The sequence below is a fragment of the Protomyctophum parallelum genome (genome assembly GCF_964188405.1).
Source record: "Protomyctophum parallelum genome assembly, chromosome: 1".
Taxonomy (NCBI): Eukaryota; Metazoa; Chordata; class Actinopteri; order Myctophiformes; family Myctophidae; genus Protomyctophum; species Protomyctophum parallelum.
The window spans coordinates 61,253,837-61,275,147 of NC_139697.1; the positions used below are offsets into that span (position 1 = coordinate 61,253,837).

At 44.4% G+C, this 21,311-nt stretch overlaps 1 protein-coding gene across 1 annotated transcript in view; it reads right to left on the minus strand.

Moving 5' to 3' along the window:
* Window positions 1-21,311, minus strand: part of LOC310869531 (RNA-binding protein Musashi homolog 2-like) — a 295,317-nt gene that overhangs the window by 55,573 nt on the left and 218,433 nt on the right. Inside the window, 1 exon segment of the mRNA XM_083780315.1 lies at window positions 5,283-5,397. Coding sequence (XP_083636441.1) covers window positions 5,283-5,397 — 115 coding nt within the window.

Consider the following 21,311-nt stretch of genomic DNA (forward strand, 5'->3'; position numbering starts at 1 on the left):
CATGAAAATGTGGCGCAAATCTTTGAATATATATAGCGAACATTTTTAACTCAAATATATGCTTCTGGGAGGTCCCTGAAACTACATATTTTCAGATGAGGAGGGGGGGGGGGGTCCCCCCCATGAGAGCCAAATCATCATACTATAATTCAGTCAATGTCTGAGTGTGTGTCTGTCTGTGTGTCTGTCTGTGTGTGTGTGTGTGTGTGTGTGTGTGTCTGTGTGTCTGTGTGTCAGAAACACTGCCGTAGCTCCTCGCTGCCTGCACCAATCACTCCCACTTTTCACACAGGCATTGACCATAATAATATGGAGGTCTTGACGAAGCCCTTTTTTCGATTTGACACATTAATGATTAATAATGAATTTATTAGTGAATAAAAGGCCACAATGGGGGTACTGCGCCCGTCTCACAACGGGTAAGGGCTAGTACAGATCATTCTGGGGGTCCTTGACATGAAAAAGGTTGAGCACCACTGACATAGAAACAGGTTTTTGAGTGGTGCAACCACTCCAAGGAACAGCAATGTCCGTGTTAACCTATGTGTGTGGCTATGAGTACCAGTAGGGGCAAAAGTGGCGCTGTTGTGCCAGAAACAGAGAGAGAGAGAGATAGTGTTGCACTGTTGCCTCGTGCTAATTACAGAGAGAGAGAGAGAGAGAGAGAGAGGCAGAGGGAGAGGGGAGTTGCACCACTCAGTTCACACAGGTGTGATTTTTCATTAAACATTTAAGATTTAGAATCGGCCTCAGTCCTAAATGGCAGCAAGAACACCACGAAGGGAGCACACACAGTGAGCAACAAGTCTCATCCACCACTTCCTGTGCCATTAACAGTCATGTTGTCACTCGCAATATCTAGTGTAAGGTGAACTGATGCCCGGGGCTGGTAAACAAATAACAACAAAACGAAACAAACAAACAAACAAAAACCTGCGGGCGGAGTGAAACCGGTCTAGACCTTCCCGGTCGGTGTGTACCAATTGAGTGTAATGTTATATTTTCTGTTGCAGGCTGCCCTCTGCCTTTCCTGAACCTCTGTGCCTGAGCAGGGCACCAAAAGTGGTCCGGGTTACATTTCAGCCGATCGCATTCGTGCAAAGTGCACGCCGATCATTAGGCTGGTCTCTTCTCCATGCCACACTGTACAGTCAGTCAGTGCATTGATGAAACACGCTTAATAGTCATTTTCTTCAAAGCGACTGACGTAACTTCATGTAATGTCTCGAGAAACGACTCGTTATTAAAATCAAACCGCTGGTGCACACAAGACTAACATTATTGATTGTCTAATAGCGTTTTTTTTTATTCAGTCTGGAGCCCTGCTGAACATGTCTGATCTGAAAGGACTACCGATTGATTTCATCAGTTTCCGCCATGTTGCTTTCACCACCACCATGCTTCAAAGACGTTAGGCTAATAGTTGGAACTTGGAACCAATTATCAACTACAATTAAATACAATGATTGATGTAATAAACATCATACAAAATTATGTTTTTGTGCTGTAGTGTTTTTTGTCTCCACCAGGCCGAAGGCATGTGGGGAGAGTATGTTTTGCACTCCGTCCGTCCGTGTGTCCGTGTGTCCGTCCGTCCGTCCGTCCGTGAGCAGCTAATCTCGGCCACCGTTAACCCCATCGATGCCAAATTTTGCACACACACTCCCTGGATGCCAACGATGAACCTCTGCCCCAAACTTTCCACAACGGCCTGTTATAGCGCCACCAGGAGGCCGCTTTGTGCAAAACAAGTTTTTGCACAGTACACCTACAGATTTTGTCCAAACATCACGCAAATTGGTACACAGTCTCTCTAGAGCCATTCAACGAAACCGGTCTTTCAGATTTCTCACACTCCATCCTGATTGGTTAAGATTGGCTTCCAAAATTCACAGGAGTGCTCAGTTTCAAACAAAATGCTGCAAATCATGAGCACATCGCTTGATTTCCGTGAAATTGTGCACCCACATTCCCACTAGGCCGAGGACGAAATGCCACATGAACAATTTCAACTCAGACTCAAGGTGGCGCTATAACTGGCCGAAAAGTGTTTTTACCTCTAACTGCACGGATCTGTGGATAACTTTGTATGCCAACTCCCTAGAGGCCAAGGAAAAACCTTTGCCTGGAATATTTCACATCTGCTCTTTATAGCGCCACCAGGAGGCCGACATATGTAAAACACATTTTCTATTATTACTCCTTCAGATTTTATCCAAATTTCACGCAAATCGGTATACACTATCTCCATAGTCATGTGATCAACACGGAGCGGCACCATTTCCCATCTTCCATCCTGATTGGCTAAGATTGGCTTCCAAAGCTCACACGATTCATCCATTTCGAAAAAAGGCCACAAATCACAAACACAGTGTGCAATTTCCGTTAAATTATACACGCACATTTTCACTAGGCCGAGGACGACATGCCACAATTTTCCCCTCAAAATCAGCCTCACAGTGGCGCTATAACAGGCCAATTCCTGTTTTTAGCTATAACTGCATCGATCTGTATACAACTTATGTATGCACACATGGAAAAACATTGTACCTGCATCCCTCCAACACGAACCTCCGGCCCAAATCTTCCTCAACAGCCTGTTATAGCGCCACCATGAGGCCACAACCTGACCTGCCCTGGTGGAGACCTGTGCCGATTGGCACTTTGTCTAGTTTTATTTATTTTTGTAACCCATTTTTCACCCCTGTGTCAATCATCTAATGTGATCCTGGGATCTACACACGCTCCACCAACCTAGTCCCCATATATGGGGGACAAGGGGAGAGCAACGGACTTCCTTCATGCCCGAGTGTCCAAGTTGCTCCTTTACACCTGACAGGGGGGAGTTTCCCTGGTTGGACGTAGCGCGTGGAAGGAACACGTTATTCCAACCAGTTCCTTTCCCCTCCATCAGGCGCCCCGGCTGGCCAGGGGGAGGCAGTGCTGTAGTGTTTTGTGCACAATTAACAATCAACGAGATACAAGATTGGCTATTGGCTACTTTGTATGTTTTAAAAATCATAAAAGTATATATATATTTTTAAAATAAAATAGATTGTTTACTCGAGTCGTGACCCATAAAAATGGGTCTGTAAACCCACAGATGGGTCCGACTCCTGGCCCACTGTTTGGGGACACAGTGCTGTATAGAGATGGATGAAGAGGACGTGGGCAAAAGAGAAATGAACAGAACACAGAATAAAAAGTGATAAGAGTTGGATCATAAAACAAAGACAGAGGCATGGGCAGGGTGGTAATGAGGATGGGGTGGAGGGTGTGTGTGTGTGTGTGTGTATAGGTGTGTGTGTGTGTGTGTGTGTGTGTGTGTGTGTGTGTGTGTGTGTGTGTGTGTGTGTGTGTGTGTGTGTGTGAGCAGCTGAGGTCTCTGTAGATGAGATCTCTCCCTGACATGCATGTCCCTGTCATTACCCGTCGAGGTAAGAGAGGGGGGGGGGGGGGGGGGGGGAGGAGACACGGTGATGAATCCTTAATATGACATTACACCAATTTTCCTCTTCATTTAGCCTGCTAATGTCCTGGTCTGCTCCGTTATGCCCAGGGGCAGCCCGTACCAGACTGGACCCAGAAATAGACCACTGTGGCCACCGGTGGCACACCTTGACGCAGCCTAATTAGGGGAGGCAGCCAACTAATGGGCCTGTCTAGACCTAGAGTTTGAATTAGTTTTTTTTTGTGCGATACGTAATTACGCATGTGTTTGTTATGCTGCATATACTTATTCTTTGCCCGGTATGTGAAATCCTAGCATGATCATGCTGGTGCAAAACCACCATTGTTGAGCATGAGACATGTACTGCTGTTGTCATTATGCATGCGTGCATAGTTGCATACATACAGTACAGGCATAGAAGCACCAGGAAATGCCACGATTTGTACTGCAAAATAAAGCACCTCCAGACACTAGTCTGGCAGTAAAAACTGTCCTAGAGTATGGGTCTTTGAAGAGGTTCCAGGGGGTCCTCATCCAAATGAGCAGATTCGTTCAATTGAGCAGTAGTTCAGTTCACTTAAAATACACTTAGAATACAAAAACATGAATGAAGGACTATTCTAACATAATGTTAAGCCACTATGAATCACTTTGCGAATCAGTTTATCTTGTGAGTCACATTCAGATTGAGATACATTAAGATTTTTTGCATTTCTTTTTAACCAAAACATGTTTTCATCTCCGGGACAGACTCATTTGAAATGGTTGACCTGCATGAACCAATGGAATCGATTTTGCGATGCGTGACGTGAAAAGGTTGATCAGTTGTTGGTACTCACACCCACACCCACGTTCTCCATTAAAACCAGGAGAGCGTTGGCTATTCAAACTATAGCAGAAATACAAGCTCACAGCGCATCACTTCGTGCGGAATGCACTTCCCATTGCAGTCAGAACTGCAGCATCACTCCCAATCTTCCGCCGTAGTCTGAAAACCCACCTTTTCAGACTCCATCATGGCCCATAGCACTTATCCTACCCCCTTAGATAGCATTTCGGTAGACTTAGATAGCATTTGATAGACTTATAGCATGTTATGTAGACAGCACTATAATTGCATTGTATATAGTCATAGCACGCCATAGTACATAATAGCATAGTAGTATAGATATATAGTTTATATGTATAGTCTCATAATATAGATATTCCACTGCTACTTTCTTAGCTTACGCATGTTTCATGATAAATGCTTTTTTGTGATGTATTCCCATGCTTTTTGTTCTTGCTTAATGTAAGTCGCTCTGGATTAAGAGCATCTGCTAAATGCCTAAATTGTAAATTGTGCAGCACTGCAAGCTTGTACATCTACAATTTTGTTTTACATTTTTGAAAAATCTTGAGAACTGCTGATTTAGAAGGCATTTGTAGGATCGGCCTCAGGTCTTAAAAGGACACTTCACCCTTTAGATTGAGAACACTTTCTTATAGATATTTTAGATTGTAGCAGTGAGCCCAGTGTCTCTGATGTTATCGACAGTGGGCTCACTTCCTTCCTGGACTACAATTCCCATAATACTTTGGTGCACTGCTCCTCCTTGTGGATAGGGGGGAGGGCTGTCTTACTGAGACAACATGTAGTCCAGGAAGTAAGTGAGCCCAGTGTCCATGACATCAGCTACACTGGGCTCACTGCTACAATCTAAAACCACATATTACGCACATAAAGACCCCAGGAAAGTATATGTTTTTTTTTAAAGGGTGAAGTTTCCCTGTACTGGGTAAAAGGGCTAATTCCATTGGTTGGAGGGGGCTGTGTTTGTGTTGTACTCACTCAGCATTCCCATCCCTAGCATGAAGGCGTCCATGGTGTAGGGGAGCCCTCGTGCACGTCCTCGTGTCCCCGGTGGGAACATCACCTCCTTGGGCTGAGCCTTCTTACATTCTACCTACGTAGAGACGCACGCACGCACGCACGCACACACGCACGCACGCACGCACGCACGCACACACACACACACACACACACACAAGAAAGAAGAATAACAAAAATTAGACTCATGATCATGTTGACAGATCTGACAGGAATGTCTTCGCTCTTTGAGGTGGTATTGCGTTTGATTTTCATACATCAGCTAGACACCTCGAATCTGAGAGGAAAGTAAAAATCATGTTCCTTTTGTATTTAAGGGAGGGAGGGGGGTTATGGCTCCAGTGAGCACATGCCAAATGCCTGGAGGAAACGCATACATTCTCTCAAAGAGAAACATGTCGGTAAACCCTTCACAGGAGAGGTTCTGTTCCTAAGCAAGTGAGACCTCCGTGTGGCAGTGTGTTCAGTACCTTTCCTCCAGCCGCTCGACCCAAACAACACTTTCTCTCCATTACACAATATATCCAGGAAAACTCGTTTTGAATCGCAATTTTTTTTAAGTCATAAGAGAAAACTCTTCTTTTCCATACATGCATTTCTTTTTTGGCGCTCACTCACTTTGTCACAGGCTCACTCACTCACAATACACATTTCCCCCATCGCTGGAGACAGACGTGTTCTCCTCCTTCATGAAGCGCATAAGGAGCAGGGGGATGAGAGACGGAGCAGAGGAGGTCGGGCGAAGAGTCCCATTAACCACACACTGCATCTATCCTAGCCTTACAGATTATACAGAAACAGGAGTCGGGGCTGACAGGCCTCGAGTCTATCGGCCGTCGTTGTTTGGTCGGCCGAGTCTGTTCACCATGCTGAACAATCTATCTGCTCCGCTGCATTGTTTGGCCATACGCCTGTCCATCTGTTTGTCTGTTTGCCTCCTGGCTCCTGCCGGCTTCTGCATGCTGCCTCCACTTAGGCAGGCCTTTTTCGCAGATACTGCCTTTTCACATGTCACCCTGGTCTGCTACAGAAGACAGGCTGCAGCACCGGCACTGTGTTCCCCTCAGCCCAAGCAAAGCCCAGCATCCATACAAATAGACCACTCTGCAATTCTGACAGACATGGGGTGTACATTGCTATTCACACACACACACACACACACACACACACACACACACAGTTGCCGAGTTGAAACTAAAAGTATGATTTCGTATCGAAGAGGTTCGCTGTGCTAGAATAATATTTTAACTGTTGGTGTATGAAAGCGGCAGTCTTGCTGGCTCAGTGGATTAAAGCAGCCCCACTGAAGCACTCAGTTCCCTCTTGCCACAGACTAGTGCCACTTTGTAGCTTGTCACTTGCCTCTTTACCATCCACAACATCACCATGTGTCATTACACAGCAACTATTAAAGTAGGGGTGGGTTGGGGTGGGTTGGGGTGGGGGGTGGGAGTTGGGACAAGAACATCTCTACACGACACCTCACAGGTCTGCACAGCCCGGTGACACGATAGCTGAATTCCAGTGGTGGAAAAAGTACTGTTTTACTTAAGTAAAAGGGTCAATACTGCAATGTAGAGTAAAGCAAAAGTCTGGAATTCAAAATGTACTTGAGTAAAAGCACAAAAGTATTGGTATCAAAATGTACCAATATTAGAAAGTACTCGTTATGCAGAAATCACAAGTTTTCAAGTGGTTAATGTATTGTTTTGTATTACTAATCAAAAATCAATCAAATAATTGTAGTGGAGTATTTTACTCTGAGATTGCCAAGTAAAAATATAGAAAATTGAAAATACTCCATTAAAGTAAGTAAGTACTTTCCACCACTACTGAATTCTGCGAAGACAAAGCAGGCCCGACAGAAGCTCTCCCTGTCCCTCTGCTCCCTCCACAAGGCTCTTGCCACTAACAGCGAGTTGGCCCGTCAAGCATCATGCTGGGACGCAGTCCCAGGGGTGAGTCACGCGCCTACATCACGCTCACAGTTCTGGCTCTTTGATACTGTATATGCTAGGACAGGGCTCCTTGTCGTGGGTTTAAAACCAGCCAGGAGACAAGCTGCCTTGGGGTCTGGGTTGGGTGTCAGCGTGTGGGAGTTCACTTGCTTCAGGCACATGGAGTACATGTACATGCGTGCGTGCGTGCGTGCGTGCGATTAAGTGAGTGAGTGAGAGACAGAGAGAGAGAGAGAGAGAGAGGGAGAGAGGCATGACGGAAAACTCCCTTACACTGAAATACACATTGAACTCCATATAGTCGCTGCTGGGTATAGAAACCTTGAATCTCCATATTTCAAGGATTTTTTTTTCTCCATAAATTAATGCTCTACTTACGTTGTACAATAAGGGGCATTCTGATGGACAACGAAGTAGCTCACAACAACGTGTCGCGGCGCAATGCGTTCTGAGCTTGTGGATCGGCCAGGAGGTGTCCCTTATCTGAAACTCTGGGAGTTGCCCACCCTACTGGCACTTCCTTATCCCATTCTGACCGGGCACCAATTTTGGTGTCAGCGTCATGTCATGCTTTAGCTATTTAAAAATAGCAGATCTACAAGCTCATATCGCGCCACCGAGTGGCGCGATACGAGCTTGTAGGTCTGCTATTTTTCAAAAAATGGAAGAACGACTGACATTTTTAGAATCTGATCTCAGGTCAGAATGGGTTCATCAGACCAGTGTGTGTCCGGCGGAAACCTCGTATGAATCTGATCTCAGGTCAGAATGGGTTATTAGCCTCAGGCAGTCCAAAGCTGGCCGCTTGGGACTGCCCCGTCCCCAGCTATGAATTTCAATGGAAGTTACTCACTGGTGTTTGAAGCACCCCGAAGAACGCTCTACTTCTGCCTTTTTCTTTATTTGAGGACCAACGCTTGGTGCCCATAAATCCCCCTGAATCGATTAACCCATTCTGACCTGAGATCAGATTCATACGAGGTTTCCGCCGGACACACACTGGTCTGATGAACCCATTCCGACCTGAGATCAGATTCATACGAGGTTTCCGCCGGACACACACTGGTCTGATGAACCCATTCCGACCTGAGATCAGATTCTAAAAATGTCAGTCGTTCTTCGATTGTTCAAAAATAGCAGACCTACAAGCTCGTATCGCGCCACTCGGTGGCGCGATATGAGCTTGTAGATCTGCTATTTTTCAATAGCTAAAGCATAACATGATGCCGACACCAAAATGGGTCCCCGGTCAGAATGGGTTAAAGGACCACTTCACCACTTTTCAACCCATCTTCATAATAATAGGTCCTCACTAATAATCATGGTAAAATGGCACAATTATTTTCTACTCCGTTGAATGAAAATGTTTAGATTTGTATTATCGTGAGAGCGATGGCTTCCATTTTTCTCATTGCAACTTTTCATGAATAGAACGCCTGCAGTTTCTATTAGCTTGGATGCTGCCCACAGCCCCCCTATGAGACACTGCAAGAATAAAAATAAATGGTGGCATTTTATCATGATCATTAGTGAGGACCGATTATATGAAGATAGGTTGAAAAGTGGTCCCTTATCCCATTCTGACCGGGCACCCATTTTGGTGTCAGCATCATCGTGCTTTACCTATTGAAAAATAGCAGATCTACAAGCTCATATCGCGCCACCGAGTGGCGCGATACGAGCTTGTAGGTCTGCTATTTTTGAAAAATCAAAAAAAACGACTGACATTTTTAGAATCTGATCTCAGGTCAGAATGGGTTCATCAGACCAGTGTGTGTCCGGCGGAAACCTCGTATGAATCCGATCTCAGGTCAGAATGGGTTAATGAAGGAGCGCTCTGTGTTAAACCCCCAGCTGCGCGCTCTTTGGCTCGTGCATGTAATTCGTCCGCCTGCAGTACCAGCGTTGACCAGTAGGGTACGGCGCTGCTCTGGTGGCCTGACAAATACTTGAAAATAATAATATCATGTCAGCACTACTGGCAGATTGTCGACATTGCTTGGCACATTTGCCTTTTCTGCAAACCATAGAAAAGAACTATAGCTTTGCTATGATTCCAAGTATGTTTATCTTGGAATGCCTGGTTCATGTACAAATCAAAGACACAGCCCAGAATCTTGGACCTTGTGACTGGTGCCAACAAAAACAACATCCAGTGTATTTGGGATGTTAGCAAAGACATCGATCGCATGCACAAGAAAACCAATCTGGTAACACTCTTGAATGTTTATATACATTGCAGTACTAGATGGCACATATATTCGAACTACATCAGGAAGACGCACACGCACACGCGCACACGCGCACACACACACACACACACACACACACACACTTGGGCTTAAGTGATTAATCCGTAATTTCCCTTCCTAGCAATGTAGTGGAGTCAAAAGTACAATATTTGCCTTTGAAATTTGCCTTTGAAATGTAGTGGGGTGAAAGTCATCCAAAGTATCCAAAAATACAAAACTCAAGTAAAAATGTACTATCCGATATTTAATCCGTTCTGGCAATATTTAGGCATCCGGCATCTTTTTAAAAGTACCGGTTTAGCACATAAAATGACATGAAAAATGACAAAATGAATATGATACCCAAAACCTACTGCTGACAAATCAATCTGCCGATTGTTATTGAAATGGACGCTGTGTGAATTATGCTCAATGGGACTTGAGGAAGCACACACTTTAGCTGTACAGGAGATTAATATGTTACCCCACACCATTCATGGAGATAAAAGACAGTTGTTACCGTGCTCATGAAACCACCTGACGTGCACGCACGCACGCAAGCACGCACGCACGCACGCAAGCACGCACGCACACAGTGGAGAAACGCTGTGGCTTTGACCCCCATTCACTGTGTGGGTGCATGTGGTGTGTGTGTGTGAGTGAAAACAATCAATGAAATATCTGAGGTCAATTCTACAAAATGTGTTCTAAACCAGTAGTTCTCACACGTTCAATATTAAAAAAACAAAACAACAAAACTCACAACGTGGCACGCTGTGAGCACTGCAATGTGTGTGTGTGTGTGTGTGTGTGTGTGTGTGTGTGTGTGTGTGTGTGTGTGTGTGTGTTTGCGTGCACCGTGCGTGCGTGCCGTGCATGTGTGTGCGTCTATGTGAATGTTGAAGATAGGATAGGACACATTGCGATTCATTTGTACAGTCAAAACACAGAGGAAACGGTGTTGTAATGGCCAGAGCTCTGAAGGAACACATGAATGGCCAGTGCCCTGTCGGATTAATCATATCATCGGATGAATCATACGCCAATAATCTGCTGTGTGTTTAGACTGTAGCTCATTTTAGGAAAGAACAGAGTATATCAGTACAGTAAATCAGTCTGCGCAACAATAACATTTTGAACTGTGAAGCTGCAGTATGTCAATTTGAGGAATTAGGAGGGTCTTTTATGGTGTCAAATGGAATCAGATGGTACACTGTAGTGTACAGAATTAGTGTACAATGTGTATCTGACACAGGTAGTGACTACGCATGCAAAATTGTCAAGACAGAGAATTTGGGGAGAGAACTGGAGAGAACTGGTTTCACTCCAAGGCGGCGGTGGCTCAGGGGTAGAGTGGCTGGATGGTAACTGCAAGATTCGCTGTTCGAACCCGTGCTCCCCCAGAGTTAGGGTCGAAGTGTCCTTGAGCAAGACACTGAACCCCTAATTGCTCCTGATGTGCTGGTTGGTGCCTTGCATGTTTTGTTTTTTGTTTTTTTTTATCCCACGATTTTGTAACCCATTTTTCACCCCTGTGTCAATCATCTAATGTGATCCTGGGCTCTACACACCCTCCACCAACCTAGTCCCCATATATGGGGGACAAGGGGAGAGCAACGGACTTGAATTCCTGCTTCCTTCATGCCTGAGTGTCCAAGTTGCTCCTTTACACCTGACAGGGGGGGAGTTTCCCTGGTTGGACGTAGCGCGTGGAAGGAACACGTTATTCCAACCGGTTCCTTTCCCCTCCATCAGGCGCCCCGGCTGGCCAGGGGGAGGCAGTTTGTTGCATGGTTTCTATGTAAAGCACCTTGGATAAAGGCGCGATATAAATGCTCTCTCTAGGTCGTCCTCAGACGAGCCCTCCATCGTCGCTTCCAGTCATCCCGGTCCTGTGAATCGATGTTGGTTCCCAGAGCACCGGTTTGCTGGCTGGCAGTTCTTGATGCACCATTTACCATTTACCCCTCACACCAGCATCTGCTCATTAACTTAGGCATGCCTTGTAATGAGAGGTGGCATTTGTTTTGGGACTCGGTTTATGAGTTAAATCCCGCACTGTCACTGAATTCAGCATGACAATAAAATACAGCCTGAGGCATTAATATTCATAAAGTCAGTTCGGGTTGCTAAACCACGGTTCAGACATCCTGTCAGAACACTCTTCAATGGTACAGCCTGGCCTGCTAATGTAGTTACTTTGTGGCACTCTACAGTATTTATTTGACTGCTTGTTGGTTGACTACGCTTCCTACAGCCTTATCCATTCTGGCACTTTGCAAGTACAGCATGCTAAAGGCGTAAATTATAAACATTTGCAGGACCGAAAAAGTATAGCATGTCAGCTGTTTGTGTCTCTGTGGTATTTTAAAAGTATCTGCATTTTCCATGCTTTTTGTTATGTAAAATATCACTTTTCAGGCAGCAGTATAATAAGACATCTGAACATATTGTGCCTACAAAATCCCTAAAACCATTCACTAAGTGTCTCCATTATTGGACCCACTCCTCTGGGAGACATTCTGATAATGTGTCTCTAATGCAGATGAGGATTTGAAATGCTGGCTACCAAACACTTCCCTGAAGTAAATCTGTACTTATGAACAAGTCACTAACACCCACTTTAAAAAAAGGGAAGTACCACAGACTTTCCTCCCCCAATCTGGTAATTATATACACCACACAAAAGACTAGTGGGAACATAATGACTTCTCTTCAAGACTCAATCATGCAATAGGAAGCAGGAAGGAACATCTTCTAAATAAGAGGCATACAAATTGAAATGTTATGTGCGAAGAACACAGCAACCCATCCAGCCTGCTATGACCTGTGTAACGACTGTATTAGCATCGTACTTAAACCTTCTAGGAGAGTGCGAATTTACATTTCTCAGCTCACGGATGTGCTGGTCTTTGCTGATACAGTATGTAATACTGAGGACATGTAGAAACTATCACAAAGCACAAACCAGATGGGATGGCACGTCGCTGCAGAATGTTAAGTGTGCCTTGAATTTTGAATACATCGTAAAAAGTGTCACCATCACAACCACACATGAAGAAACCATCCACTCACCGTCCCTGTGTCTCACACATACGCAGCAATCTAACATTTGTACGCTAATTTGAAGAATATATATTTTGACTTTGAAGAATAACATAATTCTGGTTTGTTCAACACTTTTTCTGAGTGGTGCAACCACTCCAAGGAACAGAAATGTCCGTGTTCACCTATGTACCTATGTGTCCGCCTATGTGTTGGTTAATGAGCACCAGTATATGACTATGAGTACCAGTAGGGGCGCTGTTGTGCCAGAAACAGAGAGAGGGATAGTGCTGCACTGTTGCCTGCTATTGAGAGAGAGATCAACATATGGAATGTAAGAACATCTCCATATATGGACTTAACTGCGACAGCAGATTCGCATTTACTATGACATCAGGGTCTCCACATTTCCATCCCTGATGATGTCGCATAATGTCACGAGACACACTGGAGCCCAACACACACTGACGGAAAATGCACGATTCCATAGTCGGTTGCAATAATTCCAATATTTGTTCTTTCACAGTTTTGATGTATTCAGAATTAATCTACAATGTGGAAAAATGAATAAAGTCAAGAACGATGCTAATGAGACACACCAAACCTTTGACTGGTACTGTACGCATTTCTATGTTAATACTCTGATTGCCCGGGGCAATCAGAGTATTATGATTGCTTGGGCGCTAAATCATAGCGCCCAAGCGATTTATAGGAGCGCAGCACTTTTAACGACGGACCGGATGTTATCCCGGATGTGGATGTAGCAGCTAAATGTAGCCAAAACACTCTAGAGCCGATCGACAACAACGGCAGGTAAGATTAAATCTACCGCGACTAGTGACTGGACAGCGGGGGCCGTCTAACACACTTTTTCTTTAGAATTGGACGGGATGATTTAACGTTTTAAGATTCTCGTTCTCGTCGGCTAAACAGGGGGGGGGGGGGGGGCATTTTCGATGACGTCTCACTGTTACGCAACGTCGAGTATTGCGCAACAGGCACTCGCTGTGGAGCGATGCGATCGGTTTTCATATCAATAATCTTTTGGATAAAACTTCGTCCAGGGAGATTGGGGTGTTAACCCTTGGCCTACAATTCACGGAAAAAACGGAATTAATCGAAAAATCTAAACCTCCCGTTAACGGAAAAAACGGAATGACAATCAATATCAGTTATCGCGGGGTCAAAAGAGCAAAAAATAATATTTTTTCGCTAATATCACTAATGTTGGATGTAATTTACCAAAAAACGTCCGAAATCCGCGTGATCGTGCGCTATCGTGCACGCGCGCCGTCTCTATGTGCGTCGCTGTAAAAAATTTGATATTTTGCGATCTTTTGGGGTTGATTTGAGGTAAATTTGACTTAGTTATGAAAAATATAGCTTTGCTTAGCAATCCGGACCAGCCAAGCTATTGACTAGGGTCAAAATACTACAGGTTGTTGTTGATCGTGGAACCGGAAGTGACTTAGGAAGATCTGTCTATTTTAGCCAAAATCAGCATAATGATGCTTTCCCGCCATCTGGTGGCGAATCGAGAGAATACATTTGCAATGAATGAAAAAAGAAAAACATCTCTTCAATCCACCAGATCTTTCTTGTATGTTAAAACGATGAATTAAAAATATGCCAATTTTTTACCCAAACAAAAAAATTGGGACTGGTAGTCCAAGGGTTAATGAAAAGGCTACTGTTCCTCATGATGTGTTGTTGCATTGCAAAATATCATTGGAAAATTCCATTTTCAGCCATATTCTCTGCTGTTTTGTTTAGGTTTTTTTTATAAATGACACATAGCGCTTAGCCTGAGCTAACGTGTTAGGTTTCTGGTCTAGAGGGGCGGGTCGCGGCTCAGATTTGCGCACGCCCTGATTGGATCTCATCGATCTGTCCGTCACCCCCGGCCCCTCCTCTCCCCCCTAGTGCAGCACTACGTCACATCATTTGGAGCGACGCCCCACCCGGAAGGGTTGACTCCCACTTTTAGACCAGAGCGGCCAATGCGTCCCTCCAGGCTTTCAATTTTTTGCACCAACAAAAATGAAAGCCTGGTACCGAGGCTACATAGCGCTAAACCCAATTGCATACAGGTCACTCTTAACAGGCAATGTTTGATGGGTATCATTGTGAATTAATGTTGGTCATCTATAAAGGGTGGGAGGGGAACTGAGATTGTAGAAATGACGGATGGACCCCTGTCAGAGAATCTGCCATCAGCCTTGTGGTGCCCCGGCCCTTTGACTGGTTGCGTGACGCTCATATGTCTGTAAATGAACAGGCAGCGTGGGAAAGTGTTCCCAAGTCCAATCTTCCATTTATCAATTTCGCCCCCAAAATGTTTCCCTATGCTAATTCAAAGTGTGAGTGTTCGTTCTGCTACAGAGGAAGTAACAGCTTTTTATGCTGTGGTGCCCTGGAGAAAAAAGTCCAACTAGTGCTGAGCAATTAACAAAAATTCTGTTCTTTTTTAGTCCGATTAAAAAAATTAATGTAGTACATAAATCGGTACAACGTTTAGTTATCAGTTGGATTTTTGCTTAAAGTTTTACTTTGCAAAAGACTGCTTGCTAATAATCACCTTTCCGAGCATGGTGGAAGACGTTCAGCCAACACAGTCAGGAGGCGGCATGACGACGATAAAGTGATGATGAGTATCCATAATCTACAATATGAGCATAATCTTCTATATTATGATGTATGCCGCCCGCGTCTGTTCAGAAAGAAACAGGCGATAGGCAGCCTCCATGATACGAACCATGACTGAATGATGCATGAGACAGCTCACTCTGACACCGCTCTCAAATGCAAGAAGACATCACATAGACAAGGGCTGGCTGACCAAGCCCTGTGGGATCACATATTATGCGGGCGGCAGAGCCACTGCCTGCAAGCCTGTACCTTTGACGGGTCAGGCCGGGACAGGGCGGGGTAATCTAGGTTCTCTCTGCATCAATCATGTATGACCCGTCTTACATAATAGTCATAAGGGGGGACGGATGAGGTCTATTTCTGCTTACGTACTTCACATTTTGAGCACAGGTTTTTCTCCGCTTCTCAGTATAGGAGTGTAACGGCACAGCCCCCCTCGGTTCAGTCCACGTGCAATTATTTTGCCGGGATAACTTGACGTTCCTACATCTTACAACCCCCCCGCCCCTGTTTGGAAGTAAAATGTCCTCTTAATTATAATGATGACAGGAAAAATAGTGGGCAAAAACAGTCGCATAACTGCGGTAATGAGGTGTTTAGTATCAAAATTTGAGAGCAGAATGCTGTTTAAATTGTAGCATTTACCCCTGGTTTCCGTCATAGTCGATTGGCCTAACTATACATGTATTTGCAGAGGGTAGACAAATACACTACAGTTACAGTACCACTGTTTAGTTTGTCTCTGTCTCTCTCTCTCTGTGTGTGTGCGTGTGTGTGCGTGTGTGCAATTGCTCTGAATCATTCATATTGCACTTCAATTTTAATATTTTGCAACAGATTGATTATTATGCTTTCATTATGGGACAACATTGTTTTACAAAGTAAATAACCTAAAGCAATTTCCTTTCTCTGCTTTACCGAATATGTATGGTAACTGCAATGCCTATAGGACCGTTCATTTTGATTGCGACCGATGCCGTCCGTGCTGCTCCTGTAACACTCTCGGTTTTGACGTCTTCCGTGAAGTCACGTTAAAGGTCTAGCGAAATGAAAAATACGTTTTTCACACTTTCAGAGCATATCCATCATCCATCCGCCACCCCATACCTAACAACGAAGAGTTGCTGCAGTGTTGGGTCAGACTTGCTCCCGTTGCATTCGTTCAGCCTAGTGTAAATTGGATGTTTTGGTACTCGGGTCAAAGTATCGGGGCCGGTACCGAGTACCGAGTACGAGTACTTGAGGGTGGTATCGGTATCGGAAACAACTCTAGGCTACTAACAATGGATGCCAAAACAATGGGACATTTTTAATTGCTGTGTATTTGTATATCAAAAGTCCATACAAATTACATTTGAATCACTTCAAGATGACATCTAGACAGCGTATCACTCATTTAAAACTTGTATGTATATGAAAACATCTTAGGTTAGAAATAAGCCACGGAGTAGAAAACAAGCTCAGCTGGCCATCTGTCTCACTTGTAAACAAACACTGCCCACGCTGGACACAGAGTGAGATTCAAACGTCCCATAGCCTGAAGGGATGCAACGCTCTGATTGGTTCAGAAACACACAGTACAGCCTTCCGTTTCAGACTGAAACTTCAAAATATGATGACTGAAAAAGCCATTGCCCCCCCCCCGACTTTAACTTCACCCGACCTGGCTCTACCTGGCTCTGGAAGACACCGGCACTTTGCTGAAGCTCTGAAAGGGTAACACGGGGCATTGGCATTGAGCAGCGCAACCAAAAAGCCCTTTCCTAAACCTCTCTCTGGCAGAGCAAAACGCCTCTGGAATGTGTTACGGACAACCTCATGCCTACGGCAAGAGATCAAAGGCACACACGCTCTCAGAGTTAAATCAACAGCGAGGATTTTGCTGTGCAGGTGTCTCAGTGAAGAGCCACAAGCCTCAGATGACGCCGGGGCTCCAGCACCACGGCTCTGATCTCAGATCTGCTGGGGGGTTTCTAGCGATGGGTCACATGGTGTATATACAACATGTCTCATCTTCTGCTGGCTGCCGTAGCTGAGTGGGTTAGAGAGACCGCCTGGTAATCAGAAGACCACTGGTTTGCCTCCCAGCCTGCCCATGATGTCTGTCTACAACAGTCGTTTTCAACCGCTTTCATATCAAGGACCATGGTTTATTTGGCATTTTGAGCTACGGACCACCAGTTGGTGACATTTAGCCTCGTCTCGGAGCCAAAGCTTGCTGTATTGATGTTGGTACATTCTGTAATTGTGTAGACTTCTTGTAAATTAACCCATTCTGAACGGGCACCCATTTTGGTGTTGGCATCATATTATGCTTTAGCTATTGAAAAATAGCAGATCTACAAGCTCATAGCGCGCCACCGAGTGGCGCGCTACGAGCTTGTAGGTCTGCTATTTTTGAAAAATCGAAGAACGACTGATTTTTTTAAAATCTGATCTCAGGTCAGAATGGGTTAATAATGAAACTGTCAGGATGTAATAGACATTTTTTTAATCTGATCTCAGGTCAGAATGGGTTAAGTAACGCAGATGTTCCATCATTTAGCTGGGGACCACCTGGAACCCCCTCAAGGGTGTGTGAATCTGCCATTCAGACACTGGGAGCTGCCTCCTCCGTAGGGGGAGGACACTCCATTGTAACGCCGATAACGATCATGATTGTAGATTTGCAAGTCAAATCTCCAGTAGCAGACGTTGCTTCAGAGACTGCTTTGATGTTATTGGTATGAAAACAGCAAAGGAAACAGAACTCCCTCTAATTCTCTCTCTGTATAATGTACAGTATCCGTGCGTGTGTGTGTGTGTGTGTGTGTGTGTGTGTGTGTGTGCATGTGCGTGTGTGTGCGCGTGCGTGCATGTGTGTGTATGTGCATCATAGACCCCATGAGTTTTAGAAAATAAATAAAAATATGAAGATTAATCAAATATTACTAGAAATTGATAAATTAATTAAATATTTGAAATTGCTAATTGTATTTACTAAATAAAAAGTGGCGCTCAGTGCAGTGCAAATCTCCACCAGAAGGAACACCCCTCCATCACATCGTAAATCAAGGAATCCAGGGAATTCTCTCTATAGTCTACGACCATCGGTTCAACATTTATAGGCCAAAAGGTCAAATGGGCTGTTATAACGTCACCATGAGGCAGATTTTAAACATCAGATTGAATCTCTGCATAATTTAAGGATGTGCTTATAACGCTTTACACAAGAGTTCTACACTCATGGAGTACTTTTTTTTGGAAGTGGTCTGACGGAACACCAGCTGGATTCACACGCAGGGTGCTGGGAATCCCGGGTGTTTTTTATTTTTATTTTATTTTTCCACCGTAAACCGGCGGGTCGTAAAAGCGTATTGAACCTCGCAGGGCGAACCGTACGGTTCATTTTCAAACCGAAAACGGCTGCACCCCTAATGTGAACACAATGCACAGAGAGAGAGAGAGAGAGAGAGAGAGAGAGAGAGAGAGAGAGAGAGAGAGAGACAGTGGGTCACGGATGGTGGCCTTAATAAGCACTAATTGACTCCAGGCCATACATACGTATATTGTAAATATATCACAGCTAAGGGGCATTGTTGGAAAGCACCCCTTAGGTGATGTTGAGGAAGTATTTGGCACGTGTTCATGATGGTTCCGATGGTTTGAGGGAAGACATTGTTAAACAGCCTGCTGGTGTTTGCCCGGATGGTCCAACTCTAACTCTTAAACCTCCTATGACAGATGACATGAGTGCAAAGAGATGGCGGGAGGGGTCAGTCACCTCATACAAGGATGCAGGACAAACAAAGAGATGGCGGGAGGGGTCAGTCACCTCAGACAAGGATTCAGGACAAACAAGTGGAATTGGAAGTGATGCAACAAAGAAAGCAGACAACTCTGAAACTGAACACTATAACTGAAGCTGATGAATGGGTTGTCCTTCTCCTATGATTGGATTAAATTGGAAACCCACCTGAAAATGTATTTTCTGTCGTCGTGAGAGATCGGAGGATCTACGTTACTAACAACAGCAACACCCCCACACTACACAACGGAGAAACGTTGTGTAGTAACAGCAAACTTAAACCTGATTTACCGCTTGTAAAGTTATCTTTGTAAGTTTGCAAGTCTATTCATTCAATAGCGTAAGGCAAACGGACAATGCACGTCTAGTAAAATATTATTTAACCATGTAAAGTTTCAAAAGTTTTGAGCGTCAATGATGGCGAGAGGTTAGTAATTTGTAAATGACAGTAGTAGTAAAATGACCATCTGTCACTTACCATACTGTGGGTGACACGCTTGGAAAAACGTTGCTCATCACCACAGTGCTCCATGATGACCACAGTATCACCAGCATGTAATACTCTACATATAACAATCTTTGGGATTCAGTAGAGGGTGTTAGTAGTAGTAAGAGGCATGATTATTCCCCAGGGACCATAATGCCTCCCAGGGCGGTCCCTAGAGGGGTGGGCGTGGCATTTTAGCATTTTCCGATGACGTCATTATATTGATTGTGCTGATTGGAGCTTCCGGTATCTGATGATCTCATCGTATTGATCCTGATAATGGCATTTTCATCTTTGGCAGTTGGGGGATCAATATGATTCTAGTTCTGCTTTTGTGTGAGGCAGTTAATGCCCATCTGTTCAAACTGAACTGTGCATGCACTGATTTGTGTAGGCGAACTGTCCTATTGATTCTATCTGTGTGTGGGTCTGGGATCAATAGTTCGTATATGGGTCGTGACAGGGACATGCTTTTGCTAGGGGGTGTGTGTGTGTGTGTGTGTGTGTGTGTGGGGGGGGTGTGTGTGTGTGTGTGTGTGTGTGTGTGTGTGTGTGCACGCACGCACACGCGCATACCAGAAACAGATGCAGGCAGGTTAGATCCATTATCCACCAAACAATTCACACTCCAATTTAGCCATTCAATCACATCGTGTCATAATGGGGCAGCATGGCCCCCCTGACCCCCAACTCACCTCCACCTCAGAGACTAGTGATGTCCCTCAGGTGTATTGTTGGGAGTTAAGCTGTGTGTGGTGTGTGTGTGTGTATTGCTCTTACTCCCATTTTTGGGAAAATGTATTGAACGAGTTATAAGCAGACAAATTATAGCGATGGTTTTTAACAGCTTAGATTATTTCCAGTTTGGTTATAAAAGTCAGAGAGGAACTGATGATGCAACTATCAGCCTGCTTATCCCCATCTTACTAGGCCACGGTGTTTTTTATTGATTTTACGTTTCCTTTCAACCGCAAGCAGTGGTCTCAGTTGTCTTACTGAGGAAGGGGGGACAGTGGGGAGGAAGCACACAGAGCATATCTATTATCTCTTCAGAACTGGTGCGGGGAAGAAAAAAAAAACTCGTTAGGGATCAATGTGACAAAAACAAAATAACTTGTCATTCATGAAGAGGAACCTGTGCAGGCCATTACAAATGGTGGACAAATAGTGGAGGTAGTAGACAGTTTTAAATACTTAGGCAGATATATTGACAGTAAACTCATTTGCAGTGAAAATACTGAACAGATTTTTAAAACTTGTAACCAACGTCTCCACCTACTACGTAAGCTCAACTCCTTTAGAGTGAGCAAGCATATCGTGGAAACAGTCTATAAAAACCTGATAGAGGGAGTCTTGTGTTTTAACATGGCAATGTGGTTTGGCAATCTAAAGGTCAAAGGAAGAAGCAAGCTGCAGCGAATAGTAAATCTAGCCTCAAAAATAATTGGGAAGAGACACCAGCAATTAGGCTGTATCTACAATGAGATACTTCGTAAAAAAAAAAAAAAACTATCAAGATAGCAAACGACCCCGTCTCATCCACCCTGCACCGACTTCCAGCTACTTCCCTCTGGTAGACGGTACAAACTAGGCATGCCATGGTATGAGATTTTACAGTACGGTACGATGCCGATATTGATAATCTATACCTCGGTATTCCAAGGTATTTATATTTATAAAAATAAAATAAAAAGATTGCGCCCCTGACCTATGTCTAGTGACTACCTCCACATCCTTATAAGCCCTTCTTTGTTCCCCAACATGCAGGCCTACACAAATATATATATATATATATCATAATATATGCCATGATTATGAATTGATTACCCTGGA